Here is a 22,744-nt window from a genome sequence, read left to right on the forward strand (position 1 = left end):
ATGATTAAATGTTTTAACACACATTTTATTTAACTCAAAAAATAAAAAAAAATAATAAGATGGTCAACTACAGAAAACCAAATAACATAAGATCTAAATTCAAGCCTCTGATTACTCCGCTGTACTTTGATTTTTATATCATGAAAAGCCTCATGTCTCAAAAACCGCTCAACTGTTGTTTTTTACTTTTGGTAGGGCCAGATATTAGTGACCTCTATAACTAACAATTCTATTTGTTTAAACTTCTGCTGTCTTGAACACATCAGCCACTTTCATTCAGCTAATACGCATTCTGGGCTTAGCCTGCTCAGTGCCATGCAACATGCTAATTAGTGAGTAAAGAACCCTGTCCCTAAGTTACTGTACTACCAGGGAGCTGCACAAGTCAATTCTAATTACAGTGCAGTGGATTAAATGATAATGAGTTGAGTATAGGGTTTAAAGTTCAGTGAGAAGGATACTCAGTTCTGCAAGAGTCCTATCATTTCTTTCAAAGGAAGCGCCATTTCATTAAAGTTAAAAGACAAAAACAAGTCAGGTTTGGAGCTAACTGGATTGGAAGTATCGACGAGGGTTGAGAGGCGGGAGCAAGGGAGGATTTCCTCAGCTGAAGACAGGTGAGGCTCAGAAGCCTGAAAAAAAGAAAGGTGAAGGGTTCTTGGGCTCCACAAACCTTTAGATTTTTATTTTTTATATTCTCATATTTAAATTCAAATGGTGTCAGGGGTTAACTTTACATAGAAATTCCACACTGTCCCAATAAGCAAGTGACTGGGTGCAAAGAGAGGTGAGATTTTTTTTTTAAGATAATACTTCAAAGGTGAGTGATGTCTACATTCTTTCCTTAGCTGTCATCTGTTTTTGATTTTCAGGGCAGCTTCAGAGCTAAAAGCAAAGATCTAAAGTAGGAGGAGTTTTCTAGTGGACTTGTTAGGACACAACCAAGCACTACAAAGCCTTCTTTGACAGCTCTCAGTAAACTGAGCTACGTCTCTTGATCCAGGGTCCTCACGGCCCTCCTGTTTTTTCTCTGTCCTTTTCTTCCCTCCTCTCACTCTTCCAGGAAGTTTATTCTTTTGAAGATCAATCTCATTTCATTATTCTTCAGTGAGTAAATAAAGGACCTCCCCCCTTCCCAGCTCCCTTATGTTTTGCTCCAAACCACTTCTCCTTCATTTCCTCTTCATTTCCTCTCCCTCTCTCTCCTCAACCCACTGATAGCTATTGGCAAATTTAGGTATTTGATTTATGAGCCAGGAATGAAAAATAACAGCAGAGGTTTTTCACATTTCTGTATGAATGAGCATGACTCTGATTAAATGCATCAGCAGGTATGTATACATATTTGTGATACTCTGTTGCATCACAGACTCCAAAAAGCCAAGCCCCACAGTTTAATCCCCGCCTCCTTCTCTGGCATTAGGAATAAAAGCTCATCAGAAACATTCCAAATGCATAAGTGATGCATTTTGGTGGCCTAAAACCTGAGTGGAGATCGAAAAAAACTAAATTGGATCACCCAGTATTTTTTCCCAGGATCATCTGGACAGGTTGTATTTTTACTATTATTACTGATGTTAATATTTAGATTTTAGATATAGGAAATTTAGGAGCAAATTATACAAAATTGTTAAAAAAGAAAAAAGAGAGAATAAAGCCTTTACTAATACTTTAGTTACTTAATAATGTAAAGCATTTTGAATGCTTTTTAAATCATTTGTTTGTCATTAAGAATAAATCTTGCATTATATAGTGCTTTGTTGTTTAAGGAATTTTAACATAAAACTACAGTATCATAGTGACCCTGTAGGTTCTGCATGCTATATATATTCTCCATTTCACTAAGGAGGAAATAGAGCAAGTAGGGTAGAAATAGTTGAAGATAAAGCACAGTTTTAACAATTTTTTTTTCAGGTTGGTATTTCTAGACAACAGTAATCTTTATACTCAGGAAAATAAACTGACAATTTCTAACTGAAATACATCCTTTGATAAAGAAGAGAGAAGCTAGAGACTTTTATTTTTTATATTCTCATATTTAAATTCAAATGGTGTCAGGAGTTAACTTTACAAAGAAATTCTATACTGCCCCATTAAGCATGTGACTGGGTGCAGAGAGATTTTTAAGATAATAATTCAAAGGTGATGTCTACATTCTCACATGTATGGAGGATGAGTCCATACATTGTGATAATTTACCAACAGACCTTAATAAGAAAAGAGATTTTATTATGTGCCACTCAGTTTAACTCTGAGACCAAAATAGAAGGGGCAGCCAGAAGTCAGCCAAGTGCCGAGTGATAAATCAGCTACTCCCAACTGACTGTAAGCCAGTTTTTGCTAAGTTGGCAGAAGACCAAGAAAATTGTTCACATGAATAAACAAATCAATAGGCTGGGCAAGTAACACCTGTTATACACTTTCTTCTGGTGAAAGATTTCTATTTTCTGAGAGCAAGGCAGATTTAGGGAACAAGCCGATTTATTAATAAGCCTAATTTCTAATCAAAATCTCATAATTTTGGTGAGAGTACATATAACATACCTGAGAGGGAGGTCTTGAAAGAGTTGAGCCTGCCATTAGGGACTGGGATTTTTTTCATGTTTAGTAAGAACATGCAGGACTAGTGTTGTTCTGGGTTCCAAAACATATGGTGAGCCATTCTGTAGTCAAAAACAAACAAGCAAATGAGAAACTCCTTCATTGTGTCTCTTTTCTGGTGTGTAATCTGAGGCCAAAGTGAAATAAATATCATATTGGGTTGTCCCAAAGTCTTTTAGAGAAACAAACAAATAGAAATCACGTGTAAAAATCATGTTGGACATTTATAGATTTTATTCTCTCAGGTGAGAAAACAGATTACTGATTATGTTTCTTCAGATAATTTTATATTTATGAAATATATTCTTGGGAATTTTGACCACACATATTTCCCCTGCTTAGAGGGGAGACATTACCATGTAATGTGTAGTGTTTCTGAAAAGGTCCTAAGTATCTGGCTTCTTATCATGAGCATGCTGTGGATTTCAAGATTTCAAACTCAATGACATTTCTACTATGTGATTAATCTGGCTTTTTATAGCATACAGAGAAGAACATAAGAAAAGCCACACAACAAACAAGATAACAGAATGGTGAAGCACCTGGGTAACAGTCTGTTGAGTGTCTGACTCTTGATTTCAGCTCGGGTCATGATCTCAGGATCATGAGATTGAGTCCTACATGGAGTTCCTCACTAAGTATGGAACCTGCTGGGGATTCTCTCTCTCCCTCTTCTTCTGTCCCCTCTCCCCCACCACCACTTATTCTTTCTCTCTCTTAACAAAAAAAAAAAAAAAAAAAAAAAAAAAAAAAGACAATAGAAGGGTGTAGGAAGTTAGTGAACCAATCTGAAGTCTGTGGGTTAGCATTTGAGACAAGGCCTTGGTCCAGTTCGGGTCAGTTCTCTGCTTCTTATGCTCAAGCAGTGAAGGATCTGAGTTCTGTTCAGAAAGCAAGTGGGCAAGAGCCTTGGATGGCAGCTGTCTTTTTAAAGTGGTCAGACATAGAGGGGGTTGTGTCTGAAGAGTCTGACAGCTTGTTGCCAAAATCCTCCCCTTTTTGAAGGGATTTAATCGGTCTCTGATCCCTGCAGATGTCCTCTGGTTCTGCTTGTTATCAGTTCAATTGATGCTGGTCCCAGTGATATGTCCTAGCTGTAGTACCTTTAATTGCTTGCATCATTACTTGACATGAGAGACTCCATCCATCTTGCTCTACACACTTCTATATATTACCATATGGATTTGGCATAATAACAATATAAGCTCATACTTATTAAACGTTTATAATGAGAATTTATAATTCCTTTTAACTGTTTCAGGTAAGTATTATAATTTTTATTATCCTTGACTTGTAGTTCAGAAAATGGAGCACAGTTGAGCTGAAGTAATTTGCCAAGATAATACAATTTCAAATAGCAGAGCTAGGATTTAAACAAGATGGTCTACTTCAGGGCCCACACTCTTATTCTTCAAAAAAAAATTCTTTTTTTTAATTTATTTATTTGAAATATATATAGAGAGAGAGCACAGAGGGAGAGGAAGAAGCAGATTCTATGCTAAGCAGAGAGCCCAACACAGGGCTTGATCCCAGGATCCTGAGATCATGATCTGAGCTAAGGCAGATGCTTAACCAACTGAGCCACTCAGGCACTCCCATGACCCACACTCTTAGTAACTATATTCTATTCTCTGTTATGTTCACATTAGCCATCTAAATTAATATGATTATATAAACTTTTAACATATATATATTTCTCATTGTATGAGCACATTTAAATATTTAGGCAACCATATCAACCATATCAACCATACCAACCATGGCAAAAATTTGACACATTTGATTATATGAACAATAGACTTCTATGCAACACTATTAAAATAATTTATTAAGACAGCTTAAAGATTACTGGCATATAAGACAGAAATACCACACATATTTTCAATATAAAATCAACAATAAACTACTTGCTATGAAACAGTTAAGAAAAAACAACAATATTGATGGGCAAAATGGATCAAAATAATAAAATAACCAATAAACTTATAAAAGATGAAAACATGAAAAATTATAAAATATCCCTGAAACACGGTTTTCCAATGATGGTGAGAATGTGAAAAGACTGGCAATTTCATATAGTGTGCAAACTGGTATAATTTTAGTCATTAAAAAAAAGTTTAATAATGTTTTATACGGGCATACCCTTTTTTTTTTTTTGTAATTCCATTGTCACTGCAAAGATAAGTGTGAAAGGAAATATACTCAAAGAGATGAATTACAGTACTATTTATATCTAAACAAAATTTGGGAAAAACAGGAATTTCCATTAGTAAAAAATTGTGTCATCTATGCTACACCCATACTAGGGACTGCTAGGTGTCATTTATAAGAATAAAGAGAATTTATGTATTAACATTTCACATTATATAGTGAAAAAATAGAGCACAAAAAGAATGTAAAATATAATACAAATTAAGTTAGATATGTAAATGTGTAGGTTAGTATCCAAACTCCACAAGGAGTTAACAAGCTCAACACCCAAAATACAAATACCCAGTTAAGCAATGGGTAGAAAACATGAATAGACACTTTTCCAAAGAATACATCCAGATGGCTAACAGACACATGAAAAGATGCTTAATATTACTTAGGGGACTACAAATCAAAACCACAAGGAGATACCATCTCACACCTGTCAAAATGGCTAAAATTAACAGCACTAGAAACAACAGTTGTTAGCAAGGATGCAGAGAAAGGGGAACCGTCTTATACTGTTGGTGGGAATGCAAACTGGTGCAGCCACTCTAGAGAACAGCATGGAGATTCCTTAAAATGTTAAACATAGAACTATTCTACAACCCAGTAAGGTGTTTACCCAAAGGATACAAAAATACAAATTCAAAGAAATATATCCACCCTGATGTTTATAGCAGCATTATTGGCAATAGTCAAAGAATGGAGAGGGCTCAAGTGTCCATGGACTGATGAATGGATAAAGAAAATGTGAGATAGATGATAGATAGATGATAGATAGATAGATAATAGATATAGATATATAATGGAATATTACTCAGCCATCAAAAGAATGAAACATCATGGATGAAGGTACAGTATATTATGTTAAGTGAAATAAATCAGTCATAGAAAGATAAATACTGTATGATCTCACTCATATGTGGAATCTAAGAAAGAAAACAGATGAACATATGGGAAAGGGGAAAAGAAAAAAAAGGAGAGAGGGAAATAAACCATAAGAGACTCTTAATGATAGAGAACAAACTGAGGGTTGATGGAGAGTGGGTGGGGGATGGGCTAGATGGGTGATAGGTATTAAGGAGGGCACTTGTGATGATCAGTATTGAGGGTTGTACGTAAGTAATGAATCACAGAGTTCTACTCTAGAAACTAATATTGCACTGTATGTTAACAACCTAAAATTCAAATTTTAAAAAAATATATTTTTAAAAGAGTAAGTATGTGTCATTGTCATATCTCCAGAGCAAATCAAGGACATTTTGCCTCGAGGGTGTACTCAAGGGTATGGTTAAACAAAAGAAAAGAATGTGGGGAGGTGATGTGCTCAAGAAGGCTTCAGGTCACAGAGCAGTCATCATGGCAGATTTGTATTAATCCAGTTCACAAAGATGAGTAAAAAGGAGATCTAGAGAGGCTAATATCAAAGAAGGCTAAAATTCATTGAGACGCTATATTACAAACTCAGAATGAAGAAGAAAAGATAGTGAAAGAAGTTGAAAGTTAATGAAGGAAAGTTTGCTTAATTAAAAATCCTATGACCAGCCCTGAACATGAAAGGTGTTGTCATGGGAATTATCAGTGATAATCATCTTGTTTAACCTTATATATTTCAGATAAGTCATTCAATGGGAAAATCTACCACCTTAGTGATCAAGTGTGAGAGTAAGGTAAAGGTAATGTGAGAGGTCCCAGAGGAATCTACTATGGCTTCACGAATCCATGTCTTAGATATATCCATTTTGGTGTCATTAATTTCATCTTTTAAATACACTCATCAAGCATTTGAATCTTTTTGTTAAATGAAAAATATTCAGGAACTAAGGAAGCTATGACTCTGAGATCTGGCAGTAGCTATCAGTTCTGATCATCAATCTTTTATTGTTATTTGATGTATATATATTAATCAGGGTGATTATTTGCCAAAATTTTATTGTATTTTTGAACTTCTTAGTCTTTTTACATACACCATCGATTTTGACAAAGAAATGGAAGGCTCTGTTGTCTTTATTCATTATGGAATTCGCTATGCATATATTATGTATAAAAATAATTCAAAATGTTTATAGTATTTATTTGAGAGAGAGCATTAGTGGGGAGAAGGGAGGAGGGGAAGAGAGAAGCAGACTCCCCACTGAGCAGGACTTGATCTCAGGACCCCAGGATCATGACCTGAGTGGAAGGCAAAAGTTTAACCAAATGAGCCACCTAGGCATCACTAATGGTGTTTTTTTAGGTGCATGGAAGAGAGCATAGTATAATTATTAAAAATCTTGGGGATTATCCAAGGGTGCCTGTGTGGATCAGATTTTAAAATTTTTTGAAAAATAAATATAACACAAATGCTTCACATTATTTTTCATGTCGATTTTTTTAAGATTTATTTATTTTAGAGAAAGAGAGGGAGAGATGAGGGGTGGGCAGAGGGGGAGGAAGAGGGAATCCCAAGCAGACTCTGCATTGAGCATGTGGCACTTGTTCCAATGACCCTGAGATCATGACCTGAACTGAAACCAAGAGTCAGATGCTTAACCAATTGAACCACCCAGGTGCCCCTATTTTTTACATAGTTTTAAATACTTTATAGTGCTTTGTACTTTATTGCTCTTTTATCTTGTTAGGCTTACCTTCTTAATAGGATTAGAAATTCCTAAAGCGCCAAGACTATATTATACAGTTCTTTAATATGCATTTAGTCTACATGCTCAATAGCTAAGAAATGCTGGAAACTCAAGAGAACCTCAATGTACAGAGCTATTATTAATTTTAAAACATTTAAAAGTACATATAAGTGGAAAACATACCTTTTTTGTTTCAGTGCACCATCCTTAGGATGGAGCCTTCCAAACCTGACTATTGTACATTCTTTGGCAAAATCCATGGAATTCTAATGTATAAAGACTTTATGGAATATTGGGATGATGTGGAGACATTCCAGGCAAGACCAGATGATATTGTCATTGCCACCTATCCCAAATCTGGTAAGTTTCTTTATTATGTTAATGTTGTTCTCATCTATAAATTGCAAACCCACCTTGAATGGTAAATATTAAGCTGTTCACTTTTACCACATACATTCTTCATATTAAAGTCCAGATATAGTAGTTTTAGTATAGATATGGAAAAAAGTGGATATTCAATTCTAAGAGCACAATCTGTACCTGTAACTTGAGCAGCACATTGACAGTAGTATTGTTGGCCACTTTAGAAAACTATGTGATATAAATGGATTACTATAGAACCAAAACTAAAATTTTAAACTACCTCAGATCAAGTCTCTGCTTACCTAATGTCACTATTATCATTGTTGTATAAACAGAGTATAAGTCATTTTTGCAAACTTTTAAAAAATTCTTTTTCAGTTAACCAGGTCTCCTTCCTTAAATCTGTCCCCCAAACTTCTTTTTTAAGCAACATCTTTTTTTTTTTTCCCCCTGAGATTAGCTCAACTGTTAATCATAGTTCTGGAGTCTCACAATCATACACCTTTAGAAATTAGAAAGATCCAACCTAGACTTCTCTTTCTGGTTGTTACATTTAACACTTACATAAGTTAAATACTAAGTAGATCTCACTCCATTATTATCTTACTCCGCCACTGTAGGAATTCTTCCCAAACACACCCTGATAATCTCATTCTCTTGCTTAATTTATGTCATTGCCCTTCCAGACTTTTTTTAAAACCTTAAACTCGAATGTGAACACCTAGGCATTTTATGCTTGGCATATTCTTGCCTCTTCAGCCTTCTGCCCACCCGTTTCTTCTTCAATTGTGTCTTCATAATTTATTTCCAATTCTTTCCCTCACCACTGTACTATTCTTAAGTGTCTGACTTTTGATTGGAAAAAAAAAATTCTGTCTGGTAGAACCCTTCTCTACCTCACAAACCTGGTGAACTAATCTCAATAATACGTTAAGGCTAAGTTGAATCCTCATGTTGTCTTGAAGGCATTTCTTGTAAAACCATCACAGAGGGAGCAGCATGCTTACTTAAATTTTCCCCCTTTGCAGTTCTTTCAATTCCTGTGCCCACTTGTATTATAGCATCATAAGAAAAAAGAAGTGTTGTAATTATTGGGCACTGTTTCCAACTCTTAAAAGTGCCTTTGAGCACCAAAAGGCAAAGATCAGATGTGTTCTTTTCTGTATCCTCTGTCTTGGGTCTCAGTTCGAGGCATCAGAAGCTATCAGTAAAATGTGTAGTTGAACCATGCTTGAGTATATCATCTAATATTATTTTTTTCTTATATTTTTTCTTTTTTCCAAATTTACATTTTTATTTTGGTACAGTATTTGCATATATCTATTAGACAGAAAAGAAAGTCCGAATCCTATGCTCAAACTACATGTCTTTGAAGAATAAGTCTCTGTAACACATGAAACACTACCATAGTGAATATATCTTATTTAATTGTGTATTCTTGGCATTTAGCATAGTGACTAGCAGATACTCAATATATATGTGTTGAAAACAATTAATGAATGACACCTCCCTGCTCACATTATCCCAAAAAAAGTAGGGAACACCTCTTCTCATTGACCTGTCTCTTCATCATTTCTTTCCATATTTTTCCCATTTCTGTTTCCCATTTATTCATTCAGCAAATTTTTATTGAGTTCCTGCTACGTGTCAAGTGTGATATTAGCCACTAGAGATATAATGATGAATAAAACACATTTAAACTCTACCCTCTCAAAAAAAATAAACTCTACCCTCTCAGATTTTATAATCCAGTAGGAAGTATAAATCAATTAGATGGCAGATATATTACAGAATGAATGTGCCTTGGTTGAAGGAAGTCCACCAAGGTATTGAGAGAACATATGGGAGGAGCACCTTGCTTGGGGCTCCTCAGAGGCTTCTTAGAGTCAGCAAAGTAAAGCAAAGACAGATTCAGCTCCTAGAAGAGTGTTCCAGGCTGAAGGAATAGCACATACATGGGCATGGGAGATTCTGAGGGCACGCTTACTTTCTGGCTTCTTCAACTCTTTCCATTCTTCCTTCTTGACCATCTGTATTTAGTCCATTCTTCAAGACTTACCTGAAAGCTTTTTCCCTCCATTCTCCAATACTCATCTTTTCTTTCTTTGAATTAAACTCAGCATTCAATTGTGTATTATTTTCACTTGTACAACTTTAGTCAGCTTAAATATATTTATTGTTAACTTATCCTAGATGTCAGGGGATGCCTGGGTGGCTCAGTAGTTAAGTGTCTGCTTTCATCTCAGGGCGTGATCCTGGAGTCCCAGAATCAAGTCTCACATCAGGCTCCTTGCATGGGGCCTGCCTCTCCCTCTGCCTATTTCTCTGCCTCTATCTCTCTCTAGTCTCTCATGAATAAATAAATAAAATCCTTAAAGAAACAACAACAACAAAAAACTTGTCCTAGGGGTCAGGAGCTATATCTTATTTATCTTTGTTTTACCTGATAATGACTAATTAAATACAATACTTTTCATATAGTAAGAATTCAATAAATCAAGCCTCCTTACTTTTTAGATTTAAAAATTTAAATCCCCAACTGCTTACACAATGTCCCAATTCATCATGGACAAATTTGGATTCCTACCACAGCTGTGTCTTACTACAATATTCATCCTCATTTATTGAAGCTATTTTGGGGTCTTGCATGATTAAATATTAGAAGAAATGTTTCTTGAGTTCTGTGGCTATTCTGACATCTTTCAAATAATATTGCATTAGTACATTCCTACTTTGTCCAGTTATAAATACACTACTTGCATTGTCAGCCTGACATGGTCAGTGGAATACTGAGGTTTGTCTAATTTTTACAGGTACAACCTGGGTTAGTGAAATTGTATACATGATCTGCAAAGAGGGTGATGTGGAAAAATGCAAAGAAGATGTCATTTTTAATCGAATACCTTATTTGGAATGCAGAAAAGAAAATCTCATGAATGGTAATGTTTAAGTAGATTTTTAAAAGTAGATTTCAAAAGCTATGTACATATATTTTAAAGTATGGATATAGACAGTGCAAGAAAGACTGTTAAGTAAGAAAGACAATTAGTATTATGTCCTCTCCATGGAAAGCATGTAAATTTAAATTTAAATCTTGAGGTAACTGGGTGATGGGTACTGAGGAGGGCATTTGATGAGATGAGCACTGAGTATCATACTATGTGTTGGCAAATTGAACCTCAATAAAAATGAAAACAAAAACAAAAACCAAACAAAAAATAAATAAATCTTGAAAAAGTTTATGGTATAGCATTTGTCTGAAATAGAGTGAATAAGGATAGCTCTTATATTCCTTCAGTAGAGCCTAGTAATATGTGAGCATTTATCTTTATATGAACTGAATGTGATAATACATTAAAAACTAGAAAAATATCCACAAAATTTTCAAGGATATATACAAAAAGATATTCATCACAGATTCTTTTAATGTTGTGCAAAATTAGAAACAATGTTTTAGTCAACAAAAGAATAGTTTAAGGTAATAGTACTGTGTAAATCATTAAAAATTTTAGGATGTTTTATGTTTCTTCACATTGCAGTTTTGGTAAAATATATTGAGGAAAATATCAATTAGAAAGTATTAAAAATTCCATCTGCATGTGTGGTATTTAGATGGTTCTGAGACTGGTCATATGGATCCACAGTTGACGCTTGAACAATGCTGGGGTTAGAGATACCACATCTCACAGAATAAAAAATCTGCACATTAACTTTTGACTCTCTTCAAATTTAACTATTAATAGTCTACTATTAGACTGGAAGCCTTACTAATTACAAAAATAGTTGATGAATGCATATTTTGTGTGTTATATATGTATTATATACTGTACCCTTACAATAAAGTAAGATAGAGAAAAGCAAACGTTATTAAGAAAATTATAAGTAAGAGAAATTATGTTTATACTACTGAACTGTAAAAAAAAAAATTCCATGTATAAGTGGACTGGTGCAGTTCAAGCACATGTTGTTCAAGGGGCAGCTGTATTTATATGGAAGACTGACTACCAAAATGTTAATAATTATTTTCCCAGAATGGTGAAATTTTATTTTGTCTTATTTTTTATTTACAATTTCCTCTATCTAAACTTTTGTCATGGTATGTATTGTTGTTATTACTATGAATACAATATGGAATCTTAAAGTTAATTTTATTTTTAATATGTCTGTAAAATCCATATAAATATCATGTTTGAAGTTGTATATATTCTTTAATTAAAAAAAAAAAAACAGGAGTAAAACAATTAAAACAGATGGCATCTCCTAGAGTAGTGAAGACCCATCTGCCAGTTGAACTTCTTCCAGCCTCATTTTGGGAAAAGAACTGTAAGGTAACCAGAGTCAAATATTCTTAAAATTTCACATTTGTTTGTTCTTTTATGGAACTGACAGATATTTAATAAGTGTGGATTAAGGTCAGTATAGTCAGAGTCTAGATTTCAACTCCAACTCTAGGGATGATTTGGAAACTATAAGCCACAGCTTCCTCGTCTGTAAGAGAAGGTTAATACCATCTTCTTCATGGAGTTGTTATAAGGATTAAATGAAGTAATGCTTGTTAAGTGCTTAATAAAGTATCTAGTATATTGTTAACAATAAATGGTAGTTTCTTTTGTATTTGTTGTTATTACTAATGGTATTGGACGTATTCCTTTTTGCAAACTATCGTGCGTGGCATAATAAAGCATGCAAGTGAACTAGTTAAAGATAAGCCAGACAAGTGTCATATAATAATTATTTACCAAGTTCCAATCATGTGATGTGCCTATCATGTGCCAGCAACACAATGATTAATAAGACACATGCAATCTTTGTCTTCAAAGATCCAGTGGGGGAAAGGGGCAAATAGACAATGTAGGAGGTGTCACAGGTCAAGTAAGAAGAGAATTCTAGCCCAGACATTGAGAGCAGGGGCGGTATCTAAAAGCAGGTAACATCTCAGCTGATATTTAAAAGATGTATAGAAGTTAGTTCTTATAATCCCAGAGGCAACCGCAGTGAGGATCTGAAACAAGTTCAGTTTAGCTGCAAGGTTGAATGTACACATTGACTGGATAAATGAAAGGAGATAAACTAAAGCTTGACCACAACAGACAATGAAGCTAAGTTGAGAAGTTTGAATGATATTTGATAGCAATGAGTTATAGACCTTTTAAGTTGATGATTGACTTTATCGGTTTTGCTTTTTACAAAGAGTGATACATGTAACCCTAAAATATTAAGTCTTGGATCATTGATGCTGTTTCTCAAGACCTTTCTAGCTTTTCTTAGGATAAGCTATGACCCATATATACTACACATATGAGATGTTGAAGTACTATATGCAGTCATAATAACAAAATAGGGGGCTGGCTTATCACAGTCATGAAACATTTTTACTGTACATTGTGCTCCATAGTTACTTGGTTTATTTGACATTTTTATGGAGATCCATGGTCTGGAATTCTAAAGATTCTAATGTTTCTTGTTTGTTTTTTAACTTTTATCAAAAGCAATTCTAGATAGAACATATACATCTTGCTGATATTATTCCATACATAAATTTTCTTTCATTAGTGAATGCCATTTATGTATTTTGCAGGAGATGTGTAATCATTTTTCAAGAGATTTGACCAAGTCACATTTTTCCTTTGCAGAATGGGCTGTAGCCCCTTCAATTATCAAATGAAAATAGATACATTTGCAATAGTCTTAGTTTTTTTTTTTTTTTTGCAATGTTTACTAAATTGCTTAATCTTCACAAAACTGCTCATCACCTCAGAGATGCATCAAACAAGTGGATTAGTGTCCTGAGTATTTCTGGAATAATTCACTGGGAGACAAGTAGATAGATGGATTGAAACTATTTGTAAAAGTGTATCTGGAGTGGTGAGCCAGAAGTGAGATGTGATTTTTTAAAAGTAGAGGGGAACAGGGATCAAACCAATAGATAAGAGATATAATTGAAATAAAAAAATTTGAGGCCCTAGAATTGTTGCAGGACACGTATATTGGGAATAACTAATAAGGAAAAAGGGAAGAGTAAACTGTCTTGGAAGAATACATGATGTTCTAGAATAGGGTTTCAAAAGTGAAACCTTTAGGGTTTCATGACAAGATTCACAATTTGGTCATAAAAGTGGTTAGCTGAAGTAAAAATAAAAGTAACAATCAATGAATACAAGACCATAGAGAATCAGATGGTTCATGCATGCAGATACTAAAATTACACTGGATGAGGACAAGATTAGGAATGGAGAATAATACTATAAGGCAGATGTTCACATTTTCAATTACAACAGGAGAATGACCACAAGTTTATAAAGGCTTTAGCTGGGAAATGGATGAACTGAATATCACAAGAACAGAGGTTTTTCAAGCGTAAGATTTTTAAAGATTCTATTTATTTGAGAGTGAAAAAGAAAGCACAAGTTGAGGGGAGAGGGAGAAACAGGCTTCCCATGGAGCAAGGAGCCCAAGGTAGGGCTCAATCCCAGGACCCTGAGATCATGACCTGAGCCGAAGGCAGATGCTTAACCGACTGAGCCACCCAGGCATCCCTCAAATGTAGAATGTTTCAAATGGATTATGATCCCAAGTGAATTGTGGGTAAACTAGCAACTTTGACTGTAGGCAAAGTCCTATTTTCAGGAAAGACCTAGATTTTCCTCCAAGACAGGAAGAGCATGTGTGGTAAAAAGTGGGATATAGAATAGTTTCTGCCAAAACAGAGATAAGATAAACTAATGGGAGTTTAGGGGAAGAGGGATTACTTTTGTTCACCCTATCCCATCTGGGGAAATAAAAAGCTTCACAGAGACCTGGAGCCAAGCTTTAAATATGGATCCTATTTTGAGATGTAGAGAATATTCAAGACAGAGGGAAATGCAAGCAGTAAAAATGAAGAAAAGCAAGCAGTAAAAATTCTGAAGTAAATTCATGGATATAGTGGCAAAGCTATATGTAAAAAGCTAATATGCAAAAGGATGTAGGAAGAGTATTAAATTAGGTTGGAAAAGTTCATAAGGCTAGTGATAGCTTTGATAAGAAAAGAAAGTTCACTTTTTATTTAAAGGAGGTTTATCTAGCAGGACCTTAAAATGAGAGCCGTATTTTTTTAAAAAATATTTTTTGAGAGACAGTGAGAGGGCTATATTTCTTAAAATAAACTAGAGGATTTCTTTAAAATTGTTTGACAGTATAGAAACTTGAAGAGTTAAGACAAGCTAGTGAGCCAAATCAAATTCAGTAAACAGTGGTGAGTCATGAGTAGCCTTCCCTGATGGCAATGGGTCAGGTGCCTGAAGATGGAAGTGGAGCCCATGGAGATACTGGAGGTTACTTCTGCAGATCTTTTCCCGCAGCACTGAGTATCAGACCTAGGAGAGATCATAAAGTTCTGGCCCAACTCACTTATTGTACAGAAAATTTAGAGTCAAAATTGGTGCTTTGCACAAGATGATAGAACTTTTTAGTGCCAGATGGGCAATTAAAACTAAGGCTTCCTGATAGCTATTTCTGATTGGTGATTCTTCTGTATGTAATAAGGAAACTCAACAAGATGTTGGTGAAGATTATTTTTTCACTGAGACCAATAAGCATATAATTAGACCCTCAATAAACATGTTCTTCCCTTCTAAGATTACATGAAATTTGTAGCATTAAGAGGAGTTATAAAATGTTTAAATGGCATGAAAAATGAGAACTAGCCCTGAACAACTGTACAAAGGATGCTGTCATGTCAAGTTGCTGAAGAATTTTTCTTCTTTATAATTTTATATATTTTAAACACTATCTACAGGGACTATGTATGATACTTGTAGTTGAAAGCATTAAGTGTTTTCTTTTTACACCTTGATGAGACTACATTTGAAAAAAATTAGTGATTTAATATATAATTTCATCTTCTTAGGTGATCTATCTTTGCCGGAATGCTAAAGATGTAGTTGTTTCTTATTATTATTTCTTTCGTATGATAACTGCTCATCCAGACCCTGGATCTTTTCAAGAGTTTGTGGAAAAATTCATGGATGGACAAGGTAAAGGCAGCTTCTTTTCTCTCAATTCTTTCAAGGTAAATTATACAAGACAAATGACATTTCTGAGCAAAAATTTTTGTTGTCTGCTCTGATCTGTTATCTTCCCTGATCCTTAATTAAAACACAGAAATTCCTAAAGTCTTTGAACTCTAGAACAAGCATAAGGTTTCCAGATGTGGATGGCAAATTGCAGAATCTGGACACTTCAGTTCAGTGCCTAAAAATAAATATATAGAAGTGTGTTTGGAGGTTGGAATAAGAGATTTTTCTCTCTAAGACAGATTCGGTGTTCAATTCTTTCATTTCTATTGGGAAAAAAAAAGTGTTTCACAACTTTACAACTCTACTGAATAAGGGGGCAAGTAAATAGAGAAGAGAGAATGCTCACTTGTTTCCAAGGAAAGTTTCAAATGCTTTATGGGGTCAGAATTCACAAAGAAGTCTGAATATCTACAAAGCTCTTATTTTTTCCACTCAGGGTATAGTCTGAATATTTCAACTAGATTTCTCAAAACCATACAAGAATTACCTGAGCAGAAATTCTGGGAAATTTTACCTTTTTATTTAACTTCAGACTACAGCAACTATTTAAAATTGAGGAAGAAAGTGTTCAGGAAAGTCCAGTATTATGTAAAGAAGGCCATTCTGATCCTGTAGCAATAATTGCAGGAAAATTGATAATAATATCATCTTTATATCCATACAAGATATTATTGATGCATAAAAGTAGAATATATGTACTTTATGTTTGCTGCATTTTGAAAAAAATTCTGCTAAAGCATCATGAATTAAACATATGCCTCAAGATCATCAAAATTCCCATCGTAAGGCAGAGAAAGATAATGTTGCACCTCTGCAAAATGGATGAATAAGATCACTATAATTATCATTATCTCACCTTTTCTGTTAAGAACAATTGCCAATAGAGTCAAAGAACAGAAGTGATAGTTAATGACAATACAAAGCAGAATACTTTGACTCACATAGCATTACATTATTCTGTCAGCATTTTATTGGGTGAAACACTGGGATATGCATGAGACAAGATAAGGGAAGAGAGAGATACAGCATTTCAGCATATCACATCATCTTCAAAATCTTCTTTTTTGAAATGAGAATAACACTAAAGGCCCTGACAAAACATCCCTACTATATAAACTGCAAGTAGTATAATAAAAAATTACATAGTTACTAGCTTTAGTTGCCAAAGCCAATTTGTAAATGGTAAATTGGAGACCTAGACTGAATTCAGATTATAAAATTATTAATGATTCTACTAACTCAACTCTCTTCACTGACAACTTGATTTTACACACACACACAAACACACATACTTCAAAAATGCTCCTATAAGCTCTGAATCAAGTTAATGGGACAGGGATTTCCTGCACTTTTTATGTGTCATAAACAATTTCAGAATGATGAAAGTTTAGAGTAGGTTCCTGCACATGGATTACTCAACAAACTTTGCCTCTCTTGCTGCAGAGAAATTTGCTTAAGATGTGTGACTGATCTCTAGGTTTCATTCCATGATCATTTATTTGTATTTATTTGTTGCTTCTGTTGTTTGAATACTCATTCTCAAGCTGTATAAGGATGATACTATGCCCTTATATTATTTTTATCTCTAACTTTAGTGCCATATGGTTCCTGGTATAAACATGCAAAATCTTGGTGGGAAAAGAGAAAGAATCCACATGTGCTATTTCTTTTCTATGAAGACATGAAGGAGGTGAGAAATTGAAAACATATGGGCTATTGTACATCTGAGACTAATATAACATTTTATGTTATTTAAATAAACATTTCCCAAAAAGAAAACATATGGGCAATTTAGTGATTTCTAAAATATTAGCATTTGACAACACTCTAGATATAAAAATCTGTCTTTAAATAGATAACGCAGCCACCTCCAAATAGTATTTAACTTTAGTAATTATTTAATTACTAAAGTAATTAATTACTAATTAATTAGTAATTAGTTACTAATTAGTAATTAGTTACTAATTACTTTAGTAATTATTTTAAAAAATTAAATACCTCCAAAATGTATTTAACTTTATTTATTTATTTATTGGTATTTAACTTTAGTAATTAAGTCTTCAAAATATTTTTTCTTCTTAGGATATCAGAAAAGAGGTGATAAAAGTGATGCAATTTCTTGGAAGGCAGCCAACAGAGGAGCTTGTGGACAAGATTGTGCAGCATACTTCATTCCAGGAGATGAAGAACAATCCATCTACCAATTATACAACAGTACCAGATGAAATCATGAACCAAAAAGTTTCTCCCTTCATGAGAAAGGGTGAGAAAGTCATGCAATTTGCCTCAGTTGCTATCAGAAGTTACAAGTTGAAATTGTTATAGGCAAACACCTATTAAAGTCTATTCTTGCCTTGTGGACCCAGTTGGTTTTCTTCAGAGCTGTTGCACATTTGACCAATCTTTTTACTGAGTTACCAGTTCTACTGGTACTACTACTACGACTACTAAATTGCTACTATTTCATGATTACTTATTTTTTTTTTTAATATATTTTTTTAATTTTTATTTATTTATGATAGTCACACAGAATGAGAGAGAGAGAGGCAGAGACACAGGCAGAAGGAGAAGTAGGCTCCATGCACCGGGAGCCCGACGTGGGATTCGATCGCGGGTCTCCAGGATCGCGCCCTGGGCCAAAGACAAGCGCTAAACCGCTGCGCCACCCAGGGATCCCTCATGATTACTTATTATATGCAGCATATTAAGAATGGCCAGCAGCCACCCCAGCCTCAGCACTAATACCACACCCTACTAGCTATTATATATAAAGCCTGTATGCCTTGGCAATGTACCGTGTATGTTATATAAATGTATATAATTTTAAAATTCTAATTCTCTTCAAATTAAAATCAGACACTCAAAGGAAAACTCTATTATTATCTCATTCGGAAATGAGGAAATAAGCCTAGAATAATTAGTTTTTCCTTGACCAAGTGGCAAATATTTTTCAAGACCAAGTGGCAAGACCCAAATTCATCAAACTGTACAAATATATACAGTTCTTTGTATATCAGTTAACCTCATTAAACCTGTTTTTTAAAAGATTACATTTCAAAGCACTTGCTGGAAAATACAGCTTTGTTTAGCAAAATATCAAAATACAGTGAAGTGACATTCTATTGGAAGGAGGAATGGTCTGATGAGATGAAAATACAGCTTTGTTTAGCAAAATATCAAAATACAGTGAAGTGACATTCTATTGGAAGGAGGAATGGTCAGTTTATAAATCCAAAGGCATGTAGAGTATGTAGAGTATTGGGGCATGGGTCTACTTGTACGTGAAGCAGAAACAGAATAGAGAAAATCTTGCTCTTTAGACCAAACTTTTAGTGACAGTGTCAGAAATTTTTAAGATAGTAAGAATAACAAACCTGCCACTGGCACCAACAGAAAGCCCCTGAAAAGAAAGTTGGCATATGGATTATATTTTAATTGTTTAGTTTTCAGATGATCTCAGTCTTCTTTTTCATAATGTCCACATGTATTTTTAAGATAACATAATGGACTTAAAATAGTTATCCTTGTAAAGGGCTGCTTTGTGCTATGCCCTTAGACCCTACCCAATTCTCAACATACATTTTCTGTCTTTGGGGGTTATTTTACTGGGAAAGTTTAGAGCTCCTTGAACTAAGGGGAAGGGAACTACTAATTTAAAATACTCCTTCTGCTAGGGGAAGGTTAGATGTGATGGAAAACAAAAGAAAAGGACCTACTAGTCTTGCAGTAACACAAGGTGGAAAATGCTGAGAAACTTACATGTCAATGGCAGCAAAAATGGAGAGAAAGCAACGGATAGGAAGAAAGTCTGAATATGAGTATAGAATCAGATGTAGTTGAGGACAACTTCCAAATTTATGCTTTGGATACCTGGTGCTGACTTTAACCAGGTTATAGAAAAGGACACAAAGAAAACACAATTTTGTGGGGAAGAAAATGAATTTAATTTTGAACTAAGTTGAATTTGAGCTAGTTGTATGGAATCCAGGTGGAAATATCATATAGACAGTTGGCCATGGAGACATAAGCCTGGATTTGAAGTTAGTATGAAGATGATAGTTGAAATTTGGAGAGCGTGGCTAAGCATGGACCTCATCTTAGGAGCTCTAGTATTTCAGGGACAATTAGAGAAGAAAAATTAAGTAGCATAAGAAGAAAGAATCAGAGAAAGAAATTTGCTGGGTCTTATTTGTTAAGAATCAGGACAAATCTTTCTTTGCAAGCTTGAATATACATATTTGTGTGTATATATATATGTATGTGTGTAAACACATACTATTTATGGTATATATTTTATTTATAATTGAAGATTTAAGAATAGAATTTGATCAGGTATTAATGAAAGTAATGAGTATTAGAAAATTTCATAATTCTGGCTAGAAAACGTAATTTTTTTACTGTTTGCTCTTCTGTTATAGGGATTGCTGGAGACTGGAAGAATCACTTTACTGTAGCCCTGAATGAGAAATTCGATATACATTATGAGCAGCAAATGAAGGGGTCTACACTGAAGCTAAGAACTGAGATTTAAAAAGGATTTTCTTAATATACCTAAAATTAAATATATCTAAGATTTCTTCTCATATCCTTCACTTTTTTTCAAATTTTAAATTGTTAGGTGCTTAGGTGGCTCAGTAGCTTAAGTGTCCCACTCTTGATTTTGGCTCAGGTCATGATCTCAGGGTAATGAGATCAAGCCTTGCATTGAGCTCTGAGTGTGGAACCTGCTTCAGAGTTTCTCTCTTTCTCCCTCTTCTCCTGTCCATCCCCCCACTTGTGCTCTCCCTCCCTCTTTCTCTTTCTCTACAAAAAAAAAAAAATCGATTGGTAGAGAACTATATAAAGGATCATGATCAGATTCACATGATTATTAAGATGCTCATATAAAAACAAGAAGTTTTTTCCGTTATGATTTTTTTTCAAATATTACACAAATCTCTAATCTATAAATTATTACAAATCTCTGATTTATGTGAATGATGTAGGAACACACAGATAGTTTGAATTGTCAGAATCACACTCCAAATTCTTTATTTTTGTAGTTACTTTTTTCCATTTAGTAACACATTTAGCATATGCATATATTTATATATACATATATGCACAAATATATATATTAATAACTGTGCCTGAACTTTGAAGACCTTGGGAGAAAAAATTAAAGAATAAATACATTTGGGGTAATAATTATACCTACTATTTCCTTCTTGATATCCTTTCATTTTCTGCAAACTGGCTTAATTTGGAATTTACCTTAGTCTAATATAAATTTGGACAGAACAGATTTCCAGATGTATATCAGTAATCCTAGTGAGTACTATTTATGCTTGAATATCTTGAGAGATATTTATGCTCCAGAGGTCCTTTTCTCCTATATGCAATGTAATGAATATAAGTTCGGTAAAGTTTTAAAGAATGTGATATTTGCCTGTAAAACAAAGCAAAAACAAAAGTAAGAAGAGGAATTATTATTTTCTATTTAAGCACTGCTGTTTTGGCTTGTGTCTCCTATTTTTCTGTATTTTATTGATGATTTTTTCTATATTATGCTTATTATAACACTCAATGCTTCCTTTCTCTAAGTTGGAAGACACACAAGATTGTGAAAAAAAATCAGTGTCTTTAGAATATTACATCTTTTATTATTAAATTAAAAGATAGAGATAAACTGATAGGATTTGTGCTCTTATTCCTTGAAGAAAAATTTAGGGATTTCTCAGCACTCTGCTCAATAATTATAATTTTTCAGAATCAAAGCAATTTTTTAAAAAAATGTGTAACAGTTACACATAATGCAAAAATTGGAGAATCTCAAAAACTATTAGGATTTGGTTGGGGTGGGATGTGAGGTAGAATTTCAGTCTATAAAAGAAACAATTGTTATTATTTTTTAAATATCTATTCTGTCATGGTTGTTTTTCATTTATCATTATAGTTTATAATAACAGCTTTTTAACTGTGTAGTTTGTAAAACTAATTGTTGGTCTTGCCTACGTATTAAAACTAAACAAGAAAAAACTCATGTATCTTTCTGACTTTAGTTCTTTAGTGAACCAATGTATTCCAAATTGGCCTGACTGAAATTTGGACCAATCATATTTCCCCATAGCATGTCCAGAAATATTTGTGACTTTCTTGGAGAAAGAAAGAGACTAGGATCTGCTTAAAATTCAAATAAGAACTTAAAACCCTCTGAGTTCCTTTGTTGTCTTCCCTACCTGGACTTAACGTCTGTGTGAGCTGGAGACAGTTTAGAGCCTTGGACAGCATCATGAGGTGGGGTTACAAGGGTAGCCATTGTAGCTTTGGTTCTGTGCCTCCAGGAAAGCTAGAAATGTCTGATTATCTTAGTCTTTAAGGCTTCCCAATAATTAAATCTCTAGAACAATATCTTCAGGACAAGTGCTAGATTTTTAGAAACACGAAGGCTTGTTGACTGATTGATTAATACCATGTTGAGACCAGAAAGTGTTTAGTAAGCATTTACTTATGAGTATTTTAACTGCATATAACTTGAACCATGCCACAGAGTTCCTTTATGTGACTAAAACACCTGAGAATTCAATTTGGACAACAAAATAAAAAATAGAATAGTACTAGATTATAATCCACATAGATATAAATATCTACAAATCCATACTGATATAAATTAATTGAATAAGTAATTGTGGTATATATATATATATATATATATATATATATATATTAGTAAATAAGGGTTAGAGCTGTATACCCCTAGCGTCTTGCCTTTTTTTTTTCCATCTTCAGAGCCCAGTTGGGTATATATATATATATATATATATATATATATACCCATATAGAAGAATTCCAGCTATTGGACAACTCCCCATTCTATCCCTTAAGTGCAGGATTCAATAGTGACTTCCCTCAAAAGAGTATGGAAAGGAT

General features: G+C 34.0%; 1 protein-coding gene across 1 annotated transcript; it reads left to right on the top strand.

Moving 5' to 3' along the window:
- The first annotated feature begins 1,275 nt into the window (after nucleotides 1–1,275).
- Nucleotides 1,276–22,488, top strand: SULT1E1 (sulfotransferase family 1E member 1). The gene is made up of 9 exons (XM_055315244.1): nucleotides 1,276–1,331; nucleotides 1,424–1,550; nucleotides 7,613–7,775; nucleotides 10,592–10,717; nucleotides 12,009–12,106; nucleotides 15,667–15,793; nucleotides 17,431–17,525; nucleotides 17,918–18,098; nucleotides 20,254–22,488. Exons 3-9 carry the CDS (start codon nucleotides 7,628–7,630, stop codon nucleotides 20,364–20,366), a joined length of 888 nt encoding a protein of 295 aa, XP_055171219.1. The 5' UTR covers nucleotides 1,276–1,331; nucleotides 1,424–1,550; nucleotides 7,613–7,627; the 3' UTR covers nucleotides 20,367–22,488.
- The last annotated feature ends 256 nt before the right edge of the window (nucleotides 22,489–22,744 follow it).

This window comes from Nyctereutes procyonoides, unplaced genomic scaffold (genome assembly GCF_905146905.1).
Source record: "Nyctereutes procyonoides isolate TBG_1078 unplaced genomic scaffold, NYPRO_anot_genome, whole genome shotgun sequence".
Taxonomy (NCBI): Eukaryota; Metazoa; Chordata; class Mammalia; order Carnivora; family Canidae; genus Nyctereutes; species Nyctereutes procyonoides.

Excerpts from the sequence above, each read along its gene's own strand:
- SULT1E1 (XM_055315244.1), top strand. The coding sequence starts at position 7,628 with ATGGAGCCTTCCAAACCTGACTATTGTACATTCTTTGGCAAAATCCAT. Across the intron at positions 10,718-12,008 it reads AAAAGAAAATCTCATGAATG|GAGTAAAACAATTAAAACAG; the intron begins GTAATGTTTAAG and ends AAAAAAAAACAG. Across the intron at positions 17,526-17,917 it reads TCTATGAAGACATGAAGGAG|GATATCAGAAAAGAGGTGAT; the intron begins GTGAGAAATTGA and ends TTTTCTTCTTAG.